General features: G+C 45.1%; 2 protein-coding genes across 4 annotated transcripts in view; one reads left to right on the top strand and one right to left on the bottom strand.

Moving 5' to 3' along the window:
* LOC117751627 (ankyrin repeat domain-containing protein 34A) overlaps window positions 1-972 on the top strand; it is a 2,917-nt gene extending 1,945 nt beyond the window's left edge. The window contains exon 5 of the mRNA XM_034563558.1: window positions 398-972. Coding sequence (XP_034419449.1) covers window positions 398-972 — 575 coding nt within the window. The remainder of the gene's footprint in view (window positions 1-397) is intronic.
* A 3,627-nt stretch (window positions 973-4,599) lies between these two features.
* The window catches only part of zgc:110158 (uncharacterized protein LOC553590 homolog), a 28,736-nt gene continuing 13,306 nt past the window's right edge, over window positions 4,600-20,029 (bottom strand). Inside the window, exons 5-18 of one of the 3 annotated variants that reach the window (XM_034562864.1) lie at window positions 13,785-13,874; window positions 11,785-11,868; window positions 10,460-10,519; window positions 10,253-10,319; window positions 9,520-9,584; window positions 9,210-9,271; window positions 9,064-9,109; window positions 7,827-7,862; window positions 7,679-7,733; window positions 7,473-7,543; window positions 7,203-7,281; window positions 7,054-7,082; window positions 6,845-6,946; window positions 4,600-5,382 (exon numbers count right to left, since the gene is read on the bottom strand). In XM_034562864.1, coding sequence (XP_034418755.1) covers window positions 5,353-5,382; window positions 6,845-6,946; window positions 7,054-7,082; window positions 7,203-7,281; window positions 7,473-7,543; window positions 7,679-7,733; window positions 7,827-7,862; window positions 9,064-9,109; window positions 9,210-9,271; window positions 9,520-9,584; window positions 10,253-10,319; window positions 10,460-10,519; window positions 11,785-11,868; window positions 13,785-13,874 — 876 coding nt within the window. In that variant the 3' untranslated portion in view covers window positions 4,600-5,352. Of the gene's footprint in view, window positions 5,383-5,936; window positions 6,947-7,053; window positions 7,083-7,202; window positions 7,282-7,472; window positions 7,544-7,678; window positions 7,734-7,826; window positions 7,863-9,063; window positions 9,110-9,209; window positions 9,272-9,519; window positions 9,585-10,252; window positions 10,320-10,459; window positions 10,520-11,784; window positions 11,869-13,784; window positions 13,875-20,029 lie in introns of those variants that run through there. The other 2 variants (XM_034562865.1, XM_034562863.1) reach the window with 2 other exon arrangements.

The raw sequence follows: 20,029 nt of genomic DNA, 5'->3' as shown, positions 1-20,029 counted from the left end.
TTTTAGCTCAGTCAAAGTGCACTTGACCCTGTTGGCAACCGGAGCTGCTTATTATTTTTGATTGTGTATTTTTACAGTTTCACTTTGGTTGATCGCCCGTTTCCATTTGATGTGTTCGACGTCTTCGCTGCACTTCAAAATGCATTAAAAACACTTGTAGAAATGAAAACATGCAGAACCACAGAAAGAAACCTCACTAGAGAACATAGAGGAGGAGCCCTTAATGCTGAGGAACATCTGCAGTACCAGCAGCCCTCCATCTTCAGACCCTCGGGTAAGGAAACCCCTTTAATGGAGGGAGGATGGAGGAACCTTCAGGAAGAAGACGAGTGTGTGTGTGTGTGTGTGTGTGTGCGTTCCACTCAGTGTGTGTGTGTGTCTCATTCACCTCCTTTAGGCCAACGAGGAGGCGGCAGCGATCGTCCCCCCCGAGAGCCGAGTCCACCGCCCAGGCAGAGGGTGCTGTCTGAACCCTGGCTGGCCATCCACAACCTGGCCCGTCTGAACCGGACCTACGAGGAGGGCGTGAGGGAGGAGGCCGACCGAGAGGAGGCGAGGAGGGAGCGAGGAGGAGGGAGGAGAGGAGACGAGGAGACGAGGAGCCATCGGTCCGGGGTGGAGGAGCGAAGGGAGATCAGCACCCTCCCTTCCCTCTCGGTGGCTCCTCCTCCGCTCCAGCTGCCGCCCTTAGCCGACCGATCGCGCTCCGGCCTCCAGGCGACCGCCCAGGTGTCCAAGAGCAGCAGCATGGTGTTTCTGCCTCACCCGCCCGGCTCCTCTCCTCCCTCCTCTTCGGCCAGAGCGTCCTCCAGGCCGCCGCCGCCGCTCTCCTCCTCCGCGACCTCCCTGTTCGCGGCTCCGGCCTCCTGCTGCAGCGAGAGGGGCCGGAGGTCACGGCGTCGCCACTCGGTGCAGCTGGAGCGGGAGGAGAAATCATTCAGGCCGCCGTCGCTCGATAACGCGGCTCGCTGACGGGAGAAATCATGTTATAATAATGTATATTATAATAATAGCATATTAGAATAGTTTTATAACAGAAGTGCTGAATAGATCATGGCAAAAACTTAAATGAGATTGAATAAAAAAATATATATATATATATATATAATATAAATAAATATTATTGGAACCATTTATATTAATTTATATTATATATATATATATAATTTTTATTTCCATATTTGTGATAAGAATCCCAAAATGTCAAAATAAAAAACAGAAGTGCTGAATAAATCATGACATATATATCATATAAATAAATATAATTGGAACCAATTATATTAATTTATATATATTTTGTTTCATTTCTAATTTTTTTTGCTGAATAAATCATTACATAAAAACTTAAGAGATTGAATAAAAAAAAAAATGATATAATATAAATAAATATTATTGGAACCAATTATATTAATTTATATTATATATATATTTTTTCATTTATAATTTTCATTTCCATATTTGTGATATAAATGTCAAAATAAAAAACAGAAGTGCTGAATAAATGACGACATATATATAATATAAATAAATATAATTGGAACCAATTATATTAATTTATATGATATATATTATTTTCATTTATAATTATTTTTCCTTCATATTTGTGAGAAAAAAACAATAAATAAAATACGAGGTTTGTTAAATGTAAATATTTGCTGGTTTTCTTTGTCTTCTTTGTCGGTGAACTGAACACCCGTCTGATCAACAAACAAATCAAAACAATTAAGCGTAAATCAAAAAATAATAATACAAGAGAATAAACCCACAACTGTCACACGGTGGTTTACAATCGTGAGCTGAAGACCGATTCAATCAAATAATGTTTTTGTTTTTTTAAAAGGTCTGAAATGGTAAAACTCAGCAGTTATGACAAAGAAACCAAAAGCACATTTTTAATTAGAAAATATAAAAGAAAAAAACATATTTTTCCGGAAGCAAATATGCTTTTTCTCAGCATTTCACCCCCTTCTGATTAATTCAATCTGTATTATCATGAGTAATAACTCCAATGGAACCAGTGACCTAAAACCTACAGACAGCACGTTGAACGTTAACTCTTAAAGTTTCTGTTGAAACGTGATGAAGATCCATTTCATCCTCATCCTCATCAGATAATAATCAGTTATTAAACCTGCAGAGAAACTGGAAAAAGATTATGTGGAGGAAAACCAGTAAAAGATGTGCGTGTTCATGGCAAAAGGAGTGAAGTCATTTTATTTGTTTTTAATATGTATCTACAACAAGGGGGACACAGGCAAAAAAAAAATTAAAAAAAAATAAACCAAAAAAAATAGAAACGAAAAGAAATAATAAAAAGAAGACATTTATTATCAATGCAGTTTTTCCAACCTTTTTTTTTTTTTTTTTTTTTACTTCCAATAAGCAACATGTTTTTGTCTAAAGAAACTTTACAATATAAAGAAACGTACGAAGAAGGGAACCTCTTTTTTTTTTTTTAAACTACACGAGACATTTAGGATCTGAAACTACCCTAACATGAGATACAAAGCAACTCTTCGAGGACCGGCTGCCTCATATTCAATACTGCTTTGTCATCAAGAGGAAAGAAAAATAATAAAAATAATAATAATAATAATAATTAGGAACTGAACAGAAAAAATATATTTTACTCCCCTCAAAAAAATAAAATAAAAATCCTCTCTTTACCCTCCCGTACCCCTGAATGTTACAGTATTATACATCAGCACAATAGAAATACAGAAATGATCAACGTTGTGACGGCTTTACAGGACAGAAAGATAAGAGAGAAGTTGGACTGCATTTAATACAACAGGGTTTCAAAAGTACAGCGGAAGAGGAAGAGGAGGAGGAGGAGGAAGAGGAAGAGCCTCTTCTCAGCAATTAGAACCAATCTGTCCCTTCATATGATTTTCATTTCTCCTCTTTTACTTTCTCTCTCTCCCCCCCTGGCCCCATTTTAAATAGATTAAAAAAAGAAAAAAAAGAATCCTTCATAGTAAAGTCTGTGTCCGAGAAGGGAAGTTCAACGTGGTGTTTTATTGTGAAAAACCGGCCTCTGATTTTGTTTCCATTTCCTGCAAATTTCCCGTTTTTTTTTTTTTTTTTTTTCCTTCCTTCCCCCCCGTGTGACTTTTTGGCCTTTTCACCTCACTCACTTCAACCCTCAAGAACCGAGGCAGAGGAGGGAGGCGTCCGGACAGGAACCGTGTTTTAACTTTGAGGAACCGTGTGCGACAGAGTTAGCTGAAGGCCTTCAGAGCGCACCTCCTTCCTCCTTCCTCCTTCCTCCTTCTTCGACGCACAGCAGCCACGTCCGTGATGAGGTGAAATAGCATAATTGTCCATAGCAGCTCCAGTTTCTGATCATCATCATCATCATCTCTGAACACACACACCCACACCCACACCCACACCCACACACACACACACACACACACACACACACACACACACACACACACACACACACACACACACACACACACACACACACACACACACACACACACACACACACACACACATTTCTGATCTGACTGTATGCCCGTGATTTGAAAATATCAAAACATGTCAATGATATCAAAATGCATTTTACAGTATTTACAAAAAAAAAAAAAAAAAAAGAAAAAGATGGTTGAGAGAGTTGTACAAAAACAAATCAGAGAGGGTGGTGCGAGAGTGTCAATGCTGGCCCGTCGTAAAAAGGTGAGAAAAAGGGGTGGAGGGGGTGGAGACGGAGGTCTTTTTCTTCTAGGTGGGCGGGGGGAGGGAGGCCACTCCTTCACAGTCAACAGAGCCTCTCCTCTTCCTGCTTTGCTCCCACGTTAAAAGAAACCGGACGTCCTTCCAGAAGGAGCTCACGACTGCGAGCTAAGCTAAGCTAACGTCCATAAAAAGCACAGACGTACATCACAGTGTGTTGAGGACTCATCGGCCAACGGAAAAAAAACAATCCAAGTGCTCAGTACAGTTCAGCAGAGATAAGTGGGTTAGGGTGAGTGGAAGCAGCATGAGTGTGGGGGGGGGGGGGGGGTCCTTCAGCACCTTCAGGGCTTGGAAAGAGGGTCTAATGACGTCATACGGGGGAGGCGCTGCTGACTGGATCTGCATATTTACACAGTTGCTACTAGTTCTGCAATAACCAAAAAAAAAAAAAAACTAAAACAGGGATAACACTTTACAAAAAGTAACAATGAGACAAATAAATAAATAGAGCTGTGCATTTCACTGCATGGAAGCTACTAAAACAGGAGCCGATACTTCTTCTTCTTCTTCTGGTTTGGATTATTGAACAAGGAGTTGAAAAAAAAAGAAAAGAAGATGCAGAAGGTTTGCTAAAAAAAAAAATTAAAAAAAAACTCTTGAGAAGGAAGAAAAAAGAAAAAAAAAAAAGAGAAAAGGGGGCCAATCAGTACCGCGATGGATGTACTCCTACCAGCAGGGGGCAGCGTGCTCACGTGGAGCCGCATGTCACACAGCAAATGATTTCTGATTTGTGTGCACACACACACACACACACACACACACACACACACACACACGCACCGTCTTCATCATAATAGCGTGCCCCGTAGAAAAACAACAGAAATTAGAACCTTATCTTTAAAAAAAAAAAAAAAAATTATCATACCAATATCATTAATAACAATAATAAAAATAGCAATGCAATACATACACAAAAAACAAAACAATGGAGGGGGAACAAAGTTCACTGATCATCACAACATCTCTGTTAAAAATGTACACACAGAGTAAACAATGTGGGGGGGTTGAAAGGGGGGGGGGGGGGGGCGAACAGGAACTAAAATGAAGGATGATAAAGAGTCCAAAGTCGTGGTTGAGAAGCTTCCAGGCAGCTGCTAAAAGACCGACTGTGCGTCCTCACGGGAGGGCAGTGTCTCCTCTCTCCTGTCTCCTTGTCTCCTTGTGTCCTCCTCCCCTCTCTCTCTCTCTCTCTCATTGTCTAGATCCCGACAGGAAGCCAGGGAGGCCGAGGCCGGAGTCAGAGAGGAGGCTCTTCCTGTTGCTCTGCGACCGCTTCCTATTCAGACCGGCGACCATCTTGCACGCTCCGGGAGGGCCCGTCTTAATTAGAGTCCCAGCATGCTCGAGGGCCGTCCCAGAAGGCTGTGCGGCAGGCCGTAGAGTTCCCGAGTAAGAAGGGGGGGGGGAGAAGAGGGGAGGTAGTGGATCCCGTATCGGTGGGTAGGTGTGGTTGGGGGGGGGGGGGGGTCCAATCCGAGGTGAAGTAAGGATTTGATTTGAAGGAAAAAATAAAATAATAAAAAAAAAATCAGGTGCAGGGGTTCAAAATAGGGGGCGGGGTTAAAGAAAAATAAAAAAGGAAAAAATAAAAAGGAAAAAATAAAATCACACACTCATCGTCATGTTGGGTGAATACTGAAAAAAGAGAGAGAGGGAGGGGGAGGGGGAGGGGAGGAGGGCACAGGTGAGTGGATATGTCACCGACAACATGTAAACACCAGAGGGCGCTCAGACCTGCAGAGCGAGAGCAGCACAGACTTCACTCAACACCCGATACCAGTAATAATTAAGTTTTTCTGATGATTGGAACTGGGTACGGATATATTATCTTCTGGATTTGTAATTAGCGAAAAGCAGTGAAACTAATAGCCTCGTCTACTTATTCTTAAACAAAATCAATTGATACTTATTTTTACATTTACAAACTATAGTTTATTTCAAACCGTACAGAATAGTGAGAAATTGTCACTTTGATGCACGGATAAGGGCTCAGAATATGCGTCTCATGGTGACTCCTTGAATTAAAAAGCATTATTTTTCAACTTTAATTCCAGGCTGTGCGCCCCGTGGCTCTGAAGGCCGAGAGACCTGACGCACCGCGAGGAGCCGCCCCTCCAAACTGCTCTGGTACTACTTCTTATAAGCGTCTCTTTAACTTAACAACAACAACAACAACAACAACAACAACAACAACAACGCCTCTTTAGAGGAATAAGAAGAAGAAGTGTTGGACTAAACCAATACATTAAAGAAATACATACAAGACACAACATGAACCAAAACAGGTCAATATTGAGAAATGAGGCGACCCCTCTGCTTGCATTCTGGTGCTGGTTGGTCATGAAGTCAAGGGTAAACTTTAAGGGTAGCCTTTAAGGGTAACCCTGTTAACCGTTACACTTAAAGGTTAACCTTAAGGTAACAGTTAAGGGTAACCGTTAAGAGGAACCCTGTTAAGGGTAACAGTCAAGGGTAACCTTTAAGGATAACTGTTAAGGGTAACCGTCAAGGGTAACCCTGTTAAGGGTAACTGTTAAGAAGAACCCTGTTAAGGGTAACAGTCAAGGGTAACCTTTAAGGATAACTGTTAAGGGTAACCATCAAGGGTAACCCTGTTAAGGGTAACTGTTAAGAAGAACCCTGTTAAGGGTAACAGTCAAGGGTAACCTTTAAGGGTAAAGGTTAAGGTAACCGTCAAGGGTAACCCCGTTAAGGGTAACCTCATCAAGGGTAAAGGGTAACTGTTAAGGGTAACCATTAAGGGTAACCGTTAAACATTAAGAGTAACCATTAAGGTAACCGTTAACCATTAAGGGTAACCCTGTTAAGGTAACCATCAAGGGTAACCCCGTTAAGGGTAACCTCATCAAGGGTAAAGGGTAACTGTTAAGGGTAACCGTTAACCATTAAGGTTAACCGTTAAACATTAAGGGTAACCATTAAGGTAACCCTTAACCATTAAGGGTAACCCTGTTAAGGTAACCATCAAGGGTAACCCCATTAAGGGAAACCTCTCAAGGGTAAAGTAAAGGGTAACTGTTAAGCATTAAGGGTAACCGTTAAGGGTCGTGAGATGCCGGTCGATCGCTCTACTCACACTTTCGCTTTGGAACGGGTTCAAGAAGTTTCCGCCCATTTCGCCGTCGTCTCTCGGCGTCCCGGGAGGGTTGTTCATGCCCCCCATGTTGTTAGGGGAGCTCTGGGGGGGGGGGGAGGGGGGGGGGGGGGCGAAAGGGTTTGATCAGACGCCGCCGTGAAGGAACACGCTTCATGAAAGGTTATTAAAGACGAGAACACTTCACTCACCTTTGGCAACCCGTCCATGTCCCCGGACCCTGAGGGGGAGGAGAGAGGAAACGGGTCAATCATATTTCAAGGTCAACTTAAAAAGCAGCGTTTCACGTTGTCCTCGGTGGTTTTGTGAAGCCCCGCCCACCGCGTTTAAAAAAACCCACCTAGTGATCCGTTCATGTGGTGCGGCTCCATGGCTCCCATAGCTCCCATTGGCCCGTCAGGCCCGGGTCCCATAGGGAACTGGTGACAAAGAGAAGACCGTGTGAACGACTGCAATATTCTTTTTTTTTTTTTTGGCACGTTTGACCTCTTTCTGGTTTTCATTTTTTCTCCGATTCGTGTCATTTTAGAAAATCATTACAACGACATCCCATAATTTAAAACCCCAGACAATCGATAGCCTGGAAAACGACATTACGGTTAAGACTCACGTTGGGTCTGTTGCCGCCCGGTCCGATGGGATTCATCATCGTGTAGATGTTTTCACTGGAGTTGGTGGAATCTGAGGAAAATAACAAAAATAAATGATAACTTAAGGTGACACGTTCATGCTCGTTTTATAAAACGGGAAATTTAGAGACACGTCTATTTTTGGGACACTAGTGCGAGTGCTGGGCGACGTGGTCATGTGACGTACCGCCTGGACTGGGCATGATGGGAGTTCCAGGTGGACCTCCTCCGCCCGGAGGACCCTGAGAGAGAGAGAGAGGGGGGGGTTAAAATTATATTCGGAAACATTGAATTAAATTCTAAAATGTGTGTGTGCGGACAGATTATGAACTCACCACGTAGTTCCCTGGAGATGAGGAGGAGTACGCTATCTGTGAGGGGTGGGGGGGGGGGGGGGGGGGGGAAGACACAGAGGGTCAGAACCAGAGGGTCAGAACTAGAGGATCAGAACCAGAAGATCAGATCCAGAGGGTCAGAACCAGAGGGTCAGAACTAGAGGGTCAGAACCAGAAGATCAGATCCAGAGGATCAGAACCAGAAGATCAGATCCAGAGGGGAATCTTTACTGGTTGCTCTGCTCAACTTGAAGTGAGACAGGTTTTTTTCAACCCATTTTTTTACCCCATTAAATACCCCTTTAAATACCCTTTTAAATTCCCAATTAAATATCCCATTAAATACCCCATTAAATATCCCTTTAAATACCCCTTTAAATACTCCTTTAAATATCCCATTAAATACCCCTTTAAATATCCCTTTAAATACCCCATTAAATACCCCTTTAAATACCCCTTTAAATATCCCTTTAAATACCACATTAAATATCCCTTTAAATACCCCTTTAAATATCCCATTAAATACCCCTTTAAATGCCCAATTAAATATCCCATTAAATACCCCTTTAAATATCCCTTTAAATACCCCATTAAATACCCCTTTAAATATCCCATTAAATACCCCTTTAAATACCCCTTTAAATATCCCATTAAATACCCCTTTAAATATCCCTTTAAATGCCCAATTAAATATCCCATTAAATACCCCATTAAATATCCCTTTAAATACCCCTTTAAATATCCCATTAAATACCCCATTAAATACCCCTTTAAATATCCCTTTAAATACCCCATTAAATACCCCATTAAATACCCCTTTAAATACCCCTTTAAATATCACCTTTAAATACCCCATTAAATACCCCTTTAAATATCCCATTAAATACCCCTTTAAATATCCCTTTAAATACCCCATTAAATACCCCATTAAATACCCCTTTAAATATCCCATTAAATACCCCTTTAAATATCCCTTTAAATACCCCATTAAATATCCCTTTAAATACCCCATTAAATACCCCTTTAAATATCCCATTAAATATCCCTTTAAATACCCCATTAAATACCCCTTTAAATATCCCTTTAAATACCCCTTTAAATGCCTTCAGGGAAACGGTAGAGGTGCGTATCCCTCGGTTACACCAACTGACGGATCATATGGATAACGTTTGTATTGTTTGGCCCAACATCTTCACGCGGTCCCGTATATATAAACGTAAACGAGGTTCTCACTCACAGAGTTGGCGTTGGGTCCCGGCCAAGGCCCTCGTCCTCCGGGGCCCCTGGAGGCAAAGAGGAGGAAGAGAAGAAGAACGAAACGTTAAAAAAAGGGCAACAAAGAAGAGTGAAAGCAATAAAAAGACAGAAAGAGTTTTAACTCACATGTTCATTCCGGGCATCGGGCCGCCCATGGAGTTCGGAGGAGGCCTCATACCGCCGTAATTCTGTTATATAAATAAATAAAAATATATATAAATATATATAAATAAATAAAAACAATATTCCCGATATTGTCGAATAGAATTATTTCACCCTCTCGGGCCACACATCATCACATTCATCTAGACTTCAAGAAAAGATGCAATATTAGCCGCGAAAGAGCAAATTATATGCAGTAATATAAACATTTTATAGGAATAAATCAGTTTAAATACATTAATAGAACTCATAGTGTGTGTGTGTGTGTGTGTACCTGTGGGCCCATGGCCATTCCTCGAGGTGGGTTCATTCTCATCGGTCCGCCCATGTTAGGATGCCCTGCGAGAGCAGACGCACACAAAGTCACACATCCCATAAACACACCGTGAGATAATTGGTCATTGAAAATAATAATAATAAAGATAATAGGAATTGATTATACTTTTTTTTTAAGAGTCAAACAAAACATAATAATATATTGTATTCCAAGGTGAGGATTTGCAGCTTTTTCATCATTATGTACTAAATATTCTTTTAACTTTTATTTGCAAAAAAAAAAAGCAACTTCTTGAGCCTTTAAATCATTATTTTTATTATTTATTTTTATTATCAAAAGAAAACCAATTAATACTGGTTTCACAGTCCTCACAGTATGAAATATATTTTTTATTTATTTATATTTATATATATATATATATATATAAACATATTTTTAAATATGATTTTTTATAATTTTTCACTTATTTATATCTAAATAAATATAAATATCTAAATAAATATATATAAAAAATCTATGATTACAATTTATCAAGAATGAATGTATTGATCTTTGCATTATTGTTTTTAGTGCCGTCCGTTTCAGAGGAAACTGAAACTACAATAAAGTAAATTGTTCAGTTGAAGAAGTACCGAGTAGAGCGATTATCTATTATATCTATTATATCTATTATAGACGAGGTCTACGACACCAAAGGGAACTTATCCCTTAACGGGGAACCAGAACTCACCTTGCGGTCTCGTCGGGTCCAAACTGTTTGGCAGGAGCGGCTGAGATCCAGGGATCCCCCCCGGAGGCTGAGGAGAGACCAGAAGTTGGACTCACACCTTCACACTTGGTGAACGAACACTGTGTCAAAAGAAATGCCCCAGACCCCCCCCAGACCACCCAGACCCCCCCAGACCACCCCCTCCCCCATAAAAACCTGCTCTTGTACCTGATTTGGCATTCGGAGGGCGGGGCGCGGTCCACCTGGATACCGTGGTGACATGAAAGGCTGCAGGGAGGAACGGACGAAGGACACACACATACAGACACACACACACACACACACACACACACACACACACACACACACACACACACACACGATGATTATTGATAAATCCAAGAGCTCTCAAGCAGCTCTGAGGACACACAGATGGAGGATGGACGATGACGCTGAAGGGTTCCCCAGGAGATCCGCCCAGAAACACACTTCAGCTAGTCAGTGTTTCACGGTGTTTAACAGAACCTGCTTGTGCACGCACACTCAAAGCGTTTGTGTGTGTGTGTGTGTGTGTGTGTGTGTGTGTGTGTAAAGCCAGTGCTCTCGGCCTGTGGTCTGCCTTCCTAGTTAGAGACACTTCGGGCCAACAACACCATCCAGAAGCCTCCGAGCAAAGTGTGTCCACACTATACTACCCTCTCTCTCTCTCTCTCTCTCTCCCTCCCTCCCTCCCTCTCTCTCTCTCTCTCTCTCTTTCTCGCACACAAAGATGGAAACCACCAGAATGAAGAGCCGGGCTGCCGCGGTTAACGGGCAAAGACGAGCTTCACCTCCACCGTCTGTAGCTACGCTGTCCTGGAGACGCACTGAGAACGACTGCTGGATGCATCGATTACTTTTCTTATCCAGTTGGAGCCACTCAAACTCTCTCTCTCTCTCTCTCTTTCTATAGGTGTGTGTGTGTGTGTGTGTGTGTAGAGGGAGTATTCTCTGTGTGTGTGTATGTAGTGAGAGTTCACACCCACGTGTTTTGTGCGTCCATAGTGCCTTACCCCTGTTTTATTTATAAAAGGCGCAAGAACAAGTAAGCAGAGGGGAGTATTCTCTGTGTGTGTGTGTGTGTGTGTGTGTGTGTGTGTGTGTGTGTGAGCAGATAAGTGTGCAACCCCCCCACAAGCTGCTCTGGGGGTGGGGCGAGGAGTGAATTATTCATCCCACAGAGGGATTGCCGATTCTGGGCCTCGGAGAGGAGCGAAGGCCCCGCTGCCTCTGGATGCTTTCATTTAAAAAATGTTTTAAAAAATAAATAAAAATATAATGTAGTAGCTGGGAGGGACCAGAGGGGCCAACATCTACGAGGGAGTCAGCCAGGACAGGACTAGAGCTAAAAGGGGGGGCTCGGGGGGGGGTCGGAGAGAGAGCACTGAGCTGAAAGGAAAAGATAGCTTGCGTGTGGGTGAGGGGGGAGGAGGAGGAAGAAAGGGGGGAGGAAAGAGGGTTTAGTGGGAATGAAAAGAGAGCCGGGTGTTTGAGAGAAGGAGTTTGCGTCTTACCTGGCCATGGGGTCCCATCATGGGGTTGCTGGGGTTGTGTGGGGGGGGCTGTGCGTGGGGGGACTGCTGAGAGCCGGGTGGTCCCTTTGGGAAAGAAGAGCGATGTCAGAGAGGGGAGGGCCCAAAAAGTGGGCTTTACACCTGGAGGAATTACCCCCATCAAAAATCAAGAGCGCGGGGGGGGGGGGGGGGGGGGGGGGGCTTCTTTCGGTCGAGGAGGCAAAGAACACACAGAATAAAAAGACGTGTTTATTGTGCGTTCACACGTGTGGACCCCCGATCCTCGACGACCCCTCGGGGGTCCAAAAAAATTAAAAAAAAGGAACCCGGGTGGTGGTTCTCCTCTCAGCCACACGGGGGCAGTGTTGCCAAAGGGCTCAGCGCGTCAGGACAGGAAGCAGCAGGACCCAAAAAACTTCAGACCACGAGGGGGGGGGGGGGGGGAGGGGGGGGGGGGATGTGACCGGCAACAACAAGCGACCCCGGTCGGGAGCAATGGAAGCGACCCCCGAGCCGCTCGGCCACTGCGGCGTTGTTGCTGACATTTCACACACACACACACACACACACACACACACACACACACACACACACACACACACACACACACACACACACACACACACACACACACACACACACACACACACACACACACACACACACACACACACACACACACACACACACACACACACACACACACACACACACACACACCGAGACGAGGAGGTCAACGACCCCTAATAAATAACTCGTTACGCAACAGTCTCTTTTCCGCTTTTCTCTTTCTGTTTTTGGCATCTCCTCGGGTCAAGATTTATCCATTTCACAAATAACGTAAAATCGGCACATTAATTGATAAAAAAGAAAATAGCCGTTTGTTTCGGGACAAATTTTTTGTGTTGTTGAAAATGAAAAGAACACAACAACAACAACAACAACAACAACACGTTAACGGTTATCAGAGTATGGGAGAAGAAGATGAACGTGAGGCCACGTCTGCAGCAAACAACCGAACACAACGTACACACAAACACTCGCCCAATCTCACTCCCCCACCAATGTTATAAATAGCCCGTCCATGTGTCTCACCCCCCCCCCCCCCCTCACAGTCGTACTCTCACTAATCCCCTCACCACCATCATCATCATCATCATCATCATCTCAGCACAGCAAACGATGGCGTCGTCGGTAGCCACAGAAACAAACACTCGGCCACGATCCTGGTGGCACCCATCTTTCACATGTCCCTCTCTTTTCCTCCCCCTCTTCTCTCTCTCTCTCTCTCCATCCTTCCTTCCTTCAATTGCGTCACTCTCCTTTTTTCTCTCTCTCAGACCACCTTATCGCGCCTCCTGCCAAATGCCAGTGCTGTCCATCACACCACTGCCTCACGGAGGATTTGTGTGTGCGTGTGTGTGTGTGTGTGCACGTTGGCATGCATGCGCGTGTGTGTGTGTGTGTGTGTGTGTGTGTGTGTGTGTGTGTGTGTGTGTATCTGCATCCGTGTGCGTCTCCTTCGTATCAGACACTTCATCAATAATCCGTTCAAGCGTCACCCGATATTCTTTTTGTTTTTCATACATTTTCTTTCAGGTTCTGAACGTTCTCGCTCTCATTAAAAAAGGTCGACGAACCCTTTTTAAGCCGCAGAGAATTAGCTGAAAATTGGTCAAAATGATCAAAGTTTCACAAAAGTTGTTTTTACCGCCAAACGTACAAGAGCAAACACTGTTTATATCTACTGTTACACTGTTATATATGCTCTATATAACTTATTTGGCCAGCTCCTTTAATTAGTCTGAAAGGTTCGGGCCTTCGGGAGACGGGTTTTTTTAACAGAAAAACTGTTAAAAAATTATTTTTTTTAAAAAGACAAGAAAAAGATACACAATGTTGTGGCAGCGAGACAGAGATGCGTGGTATGGGAGGTGACGGAGGTGATGGAGGTGACGGAGGTGAGAACAGGGAAGTGACAGTAGGGGGGTAAGTCTCACCTGGAAGAAGCCCGGGGGCATGGGACCACCTGGCATGGCGTCGTTCGGGGGCATGTTGCCCATCACGGGGCTGGGCGCCGCCGCCGCGCTCTGAAACACACAAGAGCTGTGATTAAAATGTGTGTGTGTGTGTGTCCATCTGCTCTACAGAGATATCCATGTGCATCATGCACTGGTCAACATATTACTATAGGGGGCAGTGTCTGCACCTGCAAAAAAGCAGCAAGCTCCATCTAGAAGAAGTTGATGGTTAATTCAGAACAAGAGTCTTCCATTAAAAACCTCTTTAAACGGTTCCTTAAAAGATGAAAGAAAGGTGAAAACAAGCCGAGTTCCACGGAGAGAGCGACATGCGTTCTTCATGCTGCAGGAGAGATCTGTATCGGTTATGGTCTGGTTATGGTTATGTGGTCCTTTGACCATCAGGGAACAGCTGAGTCCGTCCAATGAAAACTAAAAGAACCACCAGAGAGAAATATAACTTCATAAACTCTTTCCATAGAGTATGCATATATGCATTTATTATAATATATATATATACTAATATAATTGGTACACATTATTTGATATCTAAAATGATCATTATTTAAATCCTGCTAATGATTAATGGATTTACACTGCTTTAAAAAACAAACAAGTCATCAGCAAATAAATTGAGTTTGAACTGTATTTTTTAAGCTATTAAAGCTTCATAATACACAACAATACTGTTATTAGATCATGCAACAGTACATGAACTCAAAGTACGTGCACATTCTAGTATTAAGGAGTATTAGAAGCAGGAGGGACGCCATGAACCGGGCATGTTTTAGTTGATCGGCATCTAATCAAATAAAGTGTTTCTGCGGTTTCCACAAATGCGTCCGAGTGAGACCTCCACTTCTCGAGCGGATCTTTTCAGATCAAATTCAGGAGAAACATTCTTTTCAGACTTTTGCAATAAGTTGAAGTTCAGCAACTTCATAGTTTTGAATCCTGATCTTTGGTCTGTGGATTAAGGCTCCAGTTGTCATTTTGACGAGTCAGATTCAACATTTAAGGAAATACAAGTACCGTTTAACTATTCCTGATCAAACACATATAAACAATAGCACCTCAGTTTCCAATCACCTTCACATCAAATCAATCAATATGGAAAACATTAATCCAGGAGAGAGGAGAGGAGGGGAGGGGGGAACCGGCCCGGGAGTTAAATATGATATAACTGTATTCTTGTCAACACACACAGACCAAGACGCGTGTTCACAGTGCTTACATAAGCACGCCGGAACAAACACACACACACACACACACACACACACACACACAAGCACATGAACGCGCAAAATACACACACACAAAGAGTTGCATCACAGGCTCATAAAGTGCAGCCCTTCAGTACAGAGAGGCAGACAGGGGCGAACCACAGGCCACAGGACCCGAACAGGGAGGGGGTTTAAGACCCAGGGGAGGGGCTTGCTTGCTTGCTTTCCTCCCCAATACACACACACACACACACGCACAGACACACACAAACACGCACGTCTACCGTTCCACCAGCACGCACACCTAACGAACACACACATCCATGTGACATACACTGTATGCTTGGACAACAACGCACATTACCAATTACACGCAAGTACACAAACACACTCGCTGCCCTTCTCCTGACTATCTGAAACCAACACACATTACAAAGGGGGGAGGGGGGGCGACGACACACACACACACACATACACACGCACGCACACAATACACACAATACACAGACACACACTCACACCTCCCCCTATCTTTATGCTAATTATGCGAGTGAACATGAGCAGGCCACTGAGTCCCTGGGGAAGAAGCCGGGTCGGCTGCCTCCCCCCCCCTCCCTCCCTCCCTCCCTCCTCCTTTTCTGCACACTTTTCTCTCCATCTTGTCTCCTCTCTGTGACCCCCCCCCCCTCACTTATTTTCCCACCACTGACACACAGACACACACGCACACGCACACACACACACACACACACATAAAAAACACACACCTTCCTGTGCCCCAACCCCTGTACTTTTCCTCCCCATCAAAAGCCCCCCCTCCCCAGTAGGGTGTCAGCAGCTTGCAGAAGCTGTTGCTATGGAGACAGGTCCTATCTGCACTCTGTCCCCCTGGCATCCCCCGCTCCAGGAGCGCAGAGAGAGAGAGAATAAGAAGATGTAGGAGAGAGAGAGAGAGAGAGAATACGAAGATGTAGGAGAGAGAGAGAGAGAGAGAGAGAATACGAAGATGTAGGAGAGAGAGAGAATAGGAAGATGTAGGAGAGAGAGAGAATACGAAGATCTAGGAGAGAGAGAGAGAGAATAAGAAGCTGTAGGAGAGAGAGAGAATAAGAAGATGTAGGAGAGAGAGAGAGAATAAGAATATGTAGGAGAGAGAGAGAGACTAAGAAGATGTAGGAGAGAGAGAGAGAATAAGAAGATGTAGGAGAGAGAGAGAGAGAGAGAGAGAGAATAAGAAGCTGTAGGAGAGAGAGAGAATAAGAAGATGCAGGAGAGAGAGAGAGAGAATAAGAAGATGTAGGAGAGAGAGAGAAAAAGAAGATGTAGGAGAGAGAGTGATAGAGAGTAAGAAGATGTAGGAGAGAGAGAGAGAGAGAGAGAATAAGAAGATGTAATAGAGAGAGAGAATAAGAATATGTAGGAGAGAGAGAGAGAGAATAAGAAGATGTAGGAAAGAGAGAGAGAATAAGAAGATGTAGGAGAGAGAGAGAGTGATAGAGAGTAAGAAGATGTAGGAGAGAGAGAGAGAGAATAAGAAGATGTAGGAGAGAGAGAGAGAGAATAAGAAGATGCTGGAGAGAGAGAAAGAGTGAGAGAGAGTAAGAAGATGTAGGAGAGAGAGAGAGAATAAGAATATGTAGGAGAGAGAGAGAGACTAAGAAGATGTAGGAGAGAGAGAGAGAATAAGAAGATGTAGGAGAGAGAGAGAGAGAGAGAGAGAATAAGAAGCTGTAGGAGAGAGAGAGAATAAGAAGATGCAGGAGAGAGAGAGAGAGAATAAGAAGATGTAGGAGAGAGAGAGAAAAAGAAGATGTAGGAGAGAGAGAGAGTGATAGAGTAAGAAGATGTAGGAGAGAGAGAGAGAGAGAGAGAATAAGAAGATGTAGGAGAGAGAGAGAATAAGAATATGTAGGAGAGAGAGAGAGAGAATAAGAAGATGTAGGAAAGAGAGAGAGAATAAGAAGATGTAGGAGAGAGAGAGAGTGATAGAGAGTAAGAAGATGTAGGAGAGAGAGTGATAGAGAGTAAGAAGATGTAGGAGAGAGAGAGAGAGAATAAGAAGATGCTGGAGAGAGAGAAAGAGTGAGAGAGAGTAAGAAGATGTAGGAGAGAGAGAGAATAAAAAGATGTAGGAGAGAGAGAGAGAATACGATGCAGGAGAGAGAAAGAGTGAGAGAGAATAAGAAGATGTAGGAGAGAGAGAGAGAGAGAATAAGAAGATTTAGGAGAGAGAGAGAGAATAAGAAGATGTAGGAGAGAGAGAGAGAGAGAGAGAGAGAGAGAGAGAGAGAATAAGAAGATGCATGAGGGAGGGAGACAGAGAGAAACAGATAGAGAGAGAGTTAAAGAGTTAGAAGACACAAGAGTGAGGCAGAAGAGGAGGCAATGACAGGGGGAGGAAAGAAAGGAGAGATATTTCTGTTAATCACTCGGTCACATTATTGTCGTCGACTATTACCGACCGACTTACGTGCTCTTGAACGCCTCATGAGAGCAGACTGAAGGTAGATTTAGTACCCAGTCGTCTTTATTAAAACCAACCGGCCTGGGGAAATACAGGAAGGATCAAACAGAGCTCCTTTGGGGGGGGGGGGGGTCCTTGAATCCAGGTAAACCTGCTCGTCTTGTTGACATCGGCGCAGGTAAACAATAAACAATGATTCCCAATGCATACGCGGCGTACAGGTGTACACACACACACACACACACACACACACACACCTTTATGCAAAAGGACCGAGCTCCAGAAGACGTTAGTTCTGCACTAATTAGTTGATATAATGAACATGGATTTTTCTTTTTGTTGTAGCCGAGCTGAATTATTCATTCTGAGGCTGGATGTATGGAGAGGGTTCTGTAGAGGGAGGAGTGTGCAAAGGGAGGAGGAGTGTGCAAAGGGAGCACCGGGTGGCAGCTTTAATGCAGCAGGAAGGAGAAGAATACGCTTCTTTCATTGAGGCTGAAAGTTCAAGGAAACCAACAGGACTCTCGACAGATAAAGCGTCTGCACACACACATTAGGTACGTTTTAAATGTTTCTTGCCAACAATAATACTCGATCTGGACTGCAGCTCCTCTAAGTTCTTTAAAAAAAAAAAATATTATTAAAAGCGGATTAAAACATCGTCAGTCTGTCTAATAACATAAGCACGGATCCACAGACTGGCTCACTATATGAAGAAAAAGCTTCTTTCCAATGACTTTCTTTGCCATCACATAAAAACATTAAGAAAAGAGTCTTATTGTTTTGACTGTAGAGTCGCGGCTACCGGCGCCAGTATTTGTGGAAAATATTCAATCAAAACCCAGAATGACTTTCACACGTTAACGCAGATCATATTTAAATTCAAGAAAATGTATAATGAAGACAGAACGAGAGCGTGAAGGACTCATTTTGGCTCCCACGTGTGGCTAGTGACCACGCTAGCGACCACAACGTCCACGAGTGGCTAGTGACCACGCTAGCGACCATAACGCCCACGTGTGGCTGGCGACCGCAACGCCCACGTGTGGCTGGCGACCGCAACGTCCACGTGTGGCTGGCGACCGCAACGTCCACGTGTGGCTGGCGACCGCAACGTCCACGTGTGGCTGGCGACCGCAACGCCCACGTGTGGCTAGCGACCGCAACGCCCACGTGTGGCTAGCGACCGCAACGTCCACGTGTGGCTAGCGACCACGCTAGCGACCACAACGTCCACGTGTGGCTAGCGACCACAACATCCACGTGTGGCTAGCGACCACGCTAGCGACCACAACGTCCACGTGTGGCTAGCGACCACGCTAGCGACCACAACGTCCACGAGTGGCTAGCGACCACAACGTCCACGAGTGGCTAGCGACCACGCTAGCGACCACAACGTCCACGAGTGGCTAGCGACCGCAACGCCCACGTGTGGCTAGCGACCGCAACGCCCACGTGTGGCTAGCGACCGCAACGCCCACGTGTGGCTGGCGACCGCAACGCCCACGTGTGGCTGGCGACCGCAACGCCCACGTGTGGCTAGCGACCACGCTAGCGACCACAACGCCCACGTGTGGCTAGCGACCACGCTAGCGACCACAACGTCCACGTGTGGCTAGCGACCGCAACGCCCACGTGTGGCTAGCGACCGCAACGCCCACGTGTGGCTAGCGACCACGCTAGCGACCACAACGCCCACGTGTGGCTAGCGACCACGCTAGCGACCACAACGTCCACGTGTGGCTAGCGACCACGCTAGCGACCACAACGTCCACGAGTGGCTAGCGACCACGCTAGCGACCACAACGTCCACGAGTGGCTAGCGACCACGCTAGCGACCACAACGTCCACGTGTGGCTAGCGACCACGCTAGCGACCACAACGTCCACGAGTGGCTAGCGACCACGCTAGCGACCACAACAACCACGAGTGGCTAGCGACCACGCTAGCGACCACAACGTCCACGAGTGGCTAGCGACCACAACGTTCACGAGTGGCTAGCGACCACAACGTCCACGAGTGGCTAGTGACCACGCTAGCGACCGCAACGTCCACGTGTGGCTAGCGACCGCAACGTCCACGTGTGGCTGGCGACCGCAAAGTCCACGTGTGGCTAGCGACCGCAAAGTCCACGTGTGGCTGGCGACCGCAACGTCCACGTGTGGCTGGCGACCGCAACGTCCACGTGTGGCTGGCGACCGCAACGTCCACGTGTGGCTGGCGACCGCAACGTCCACGTGTGGCTGGCGACCGCAACGTCCACGTGTGGCTGGCGACCGCAACGTCCACGTGTGGCTAGCGACCACGCTAGCGACCACAACGTCCACGTGTGGCTAGCGACCACGCTAGCGACCACAACATTCACATGTGACCTTTGCAGCTGTTTTCTGTCTCCTCTCACCTATCCACCTCCCCCCCCCCAAAAAAGACCGTGAATAACGCTCTGGTGTTTACCAGAGATGTGCTTATGGATTAAATAAGTTATTGAGCAAGAATAAATCATAACGAGCGATTATTCGACTGATTCTGACGAAGAG

Source organism: Cyclopterus lumpus, chromosome 22 (assembly GCF_009769545.1).
Source record: "Cyclopterus lumpus isolate fCycLum1 chromosome 22, fCycLum1.pri, whole genome shotgun sequence".
Classification (NCBI taxonomy): Eukaryota; Metazoa; Chordata; class Actinopteri; order Perciformes; family Cyclopteridae; genus Cyclopterus; species Cyclopterus lumpus.
Note: the sequence above shows the minus strand (reverse complement) of the source record. Positions and strands in the feature narration are given on the sequence as shown.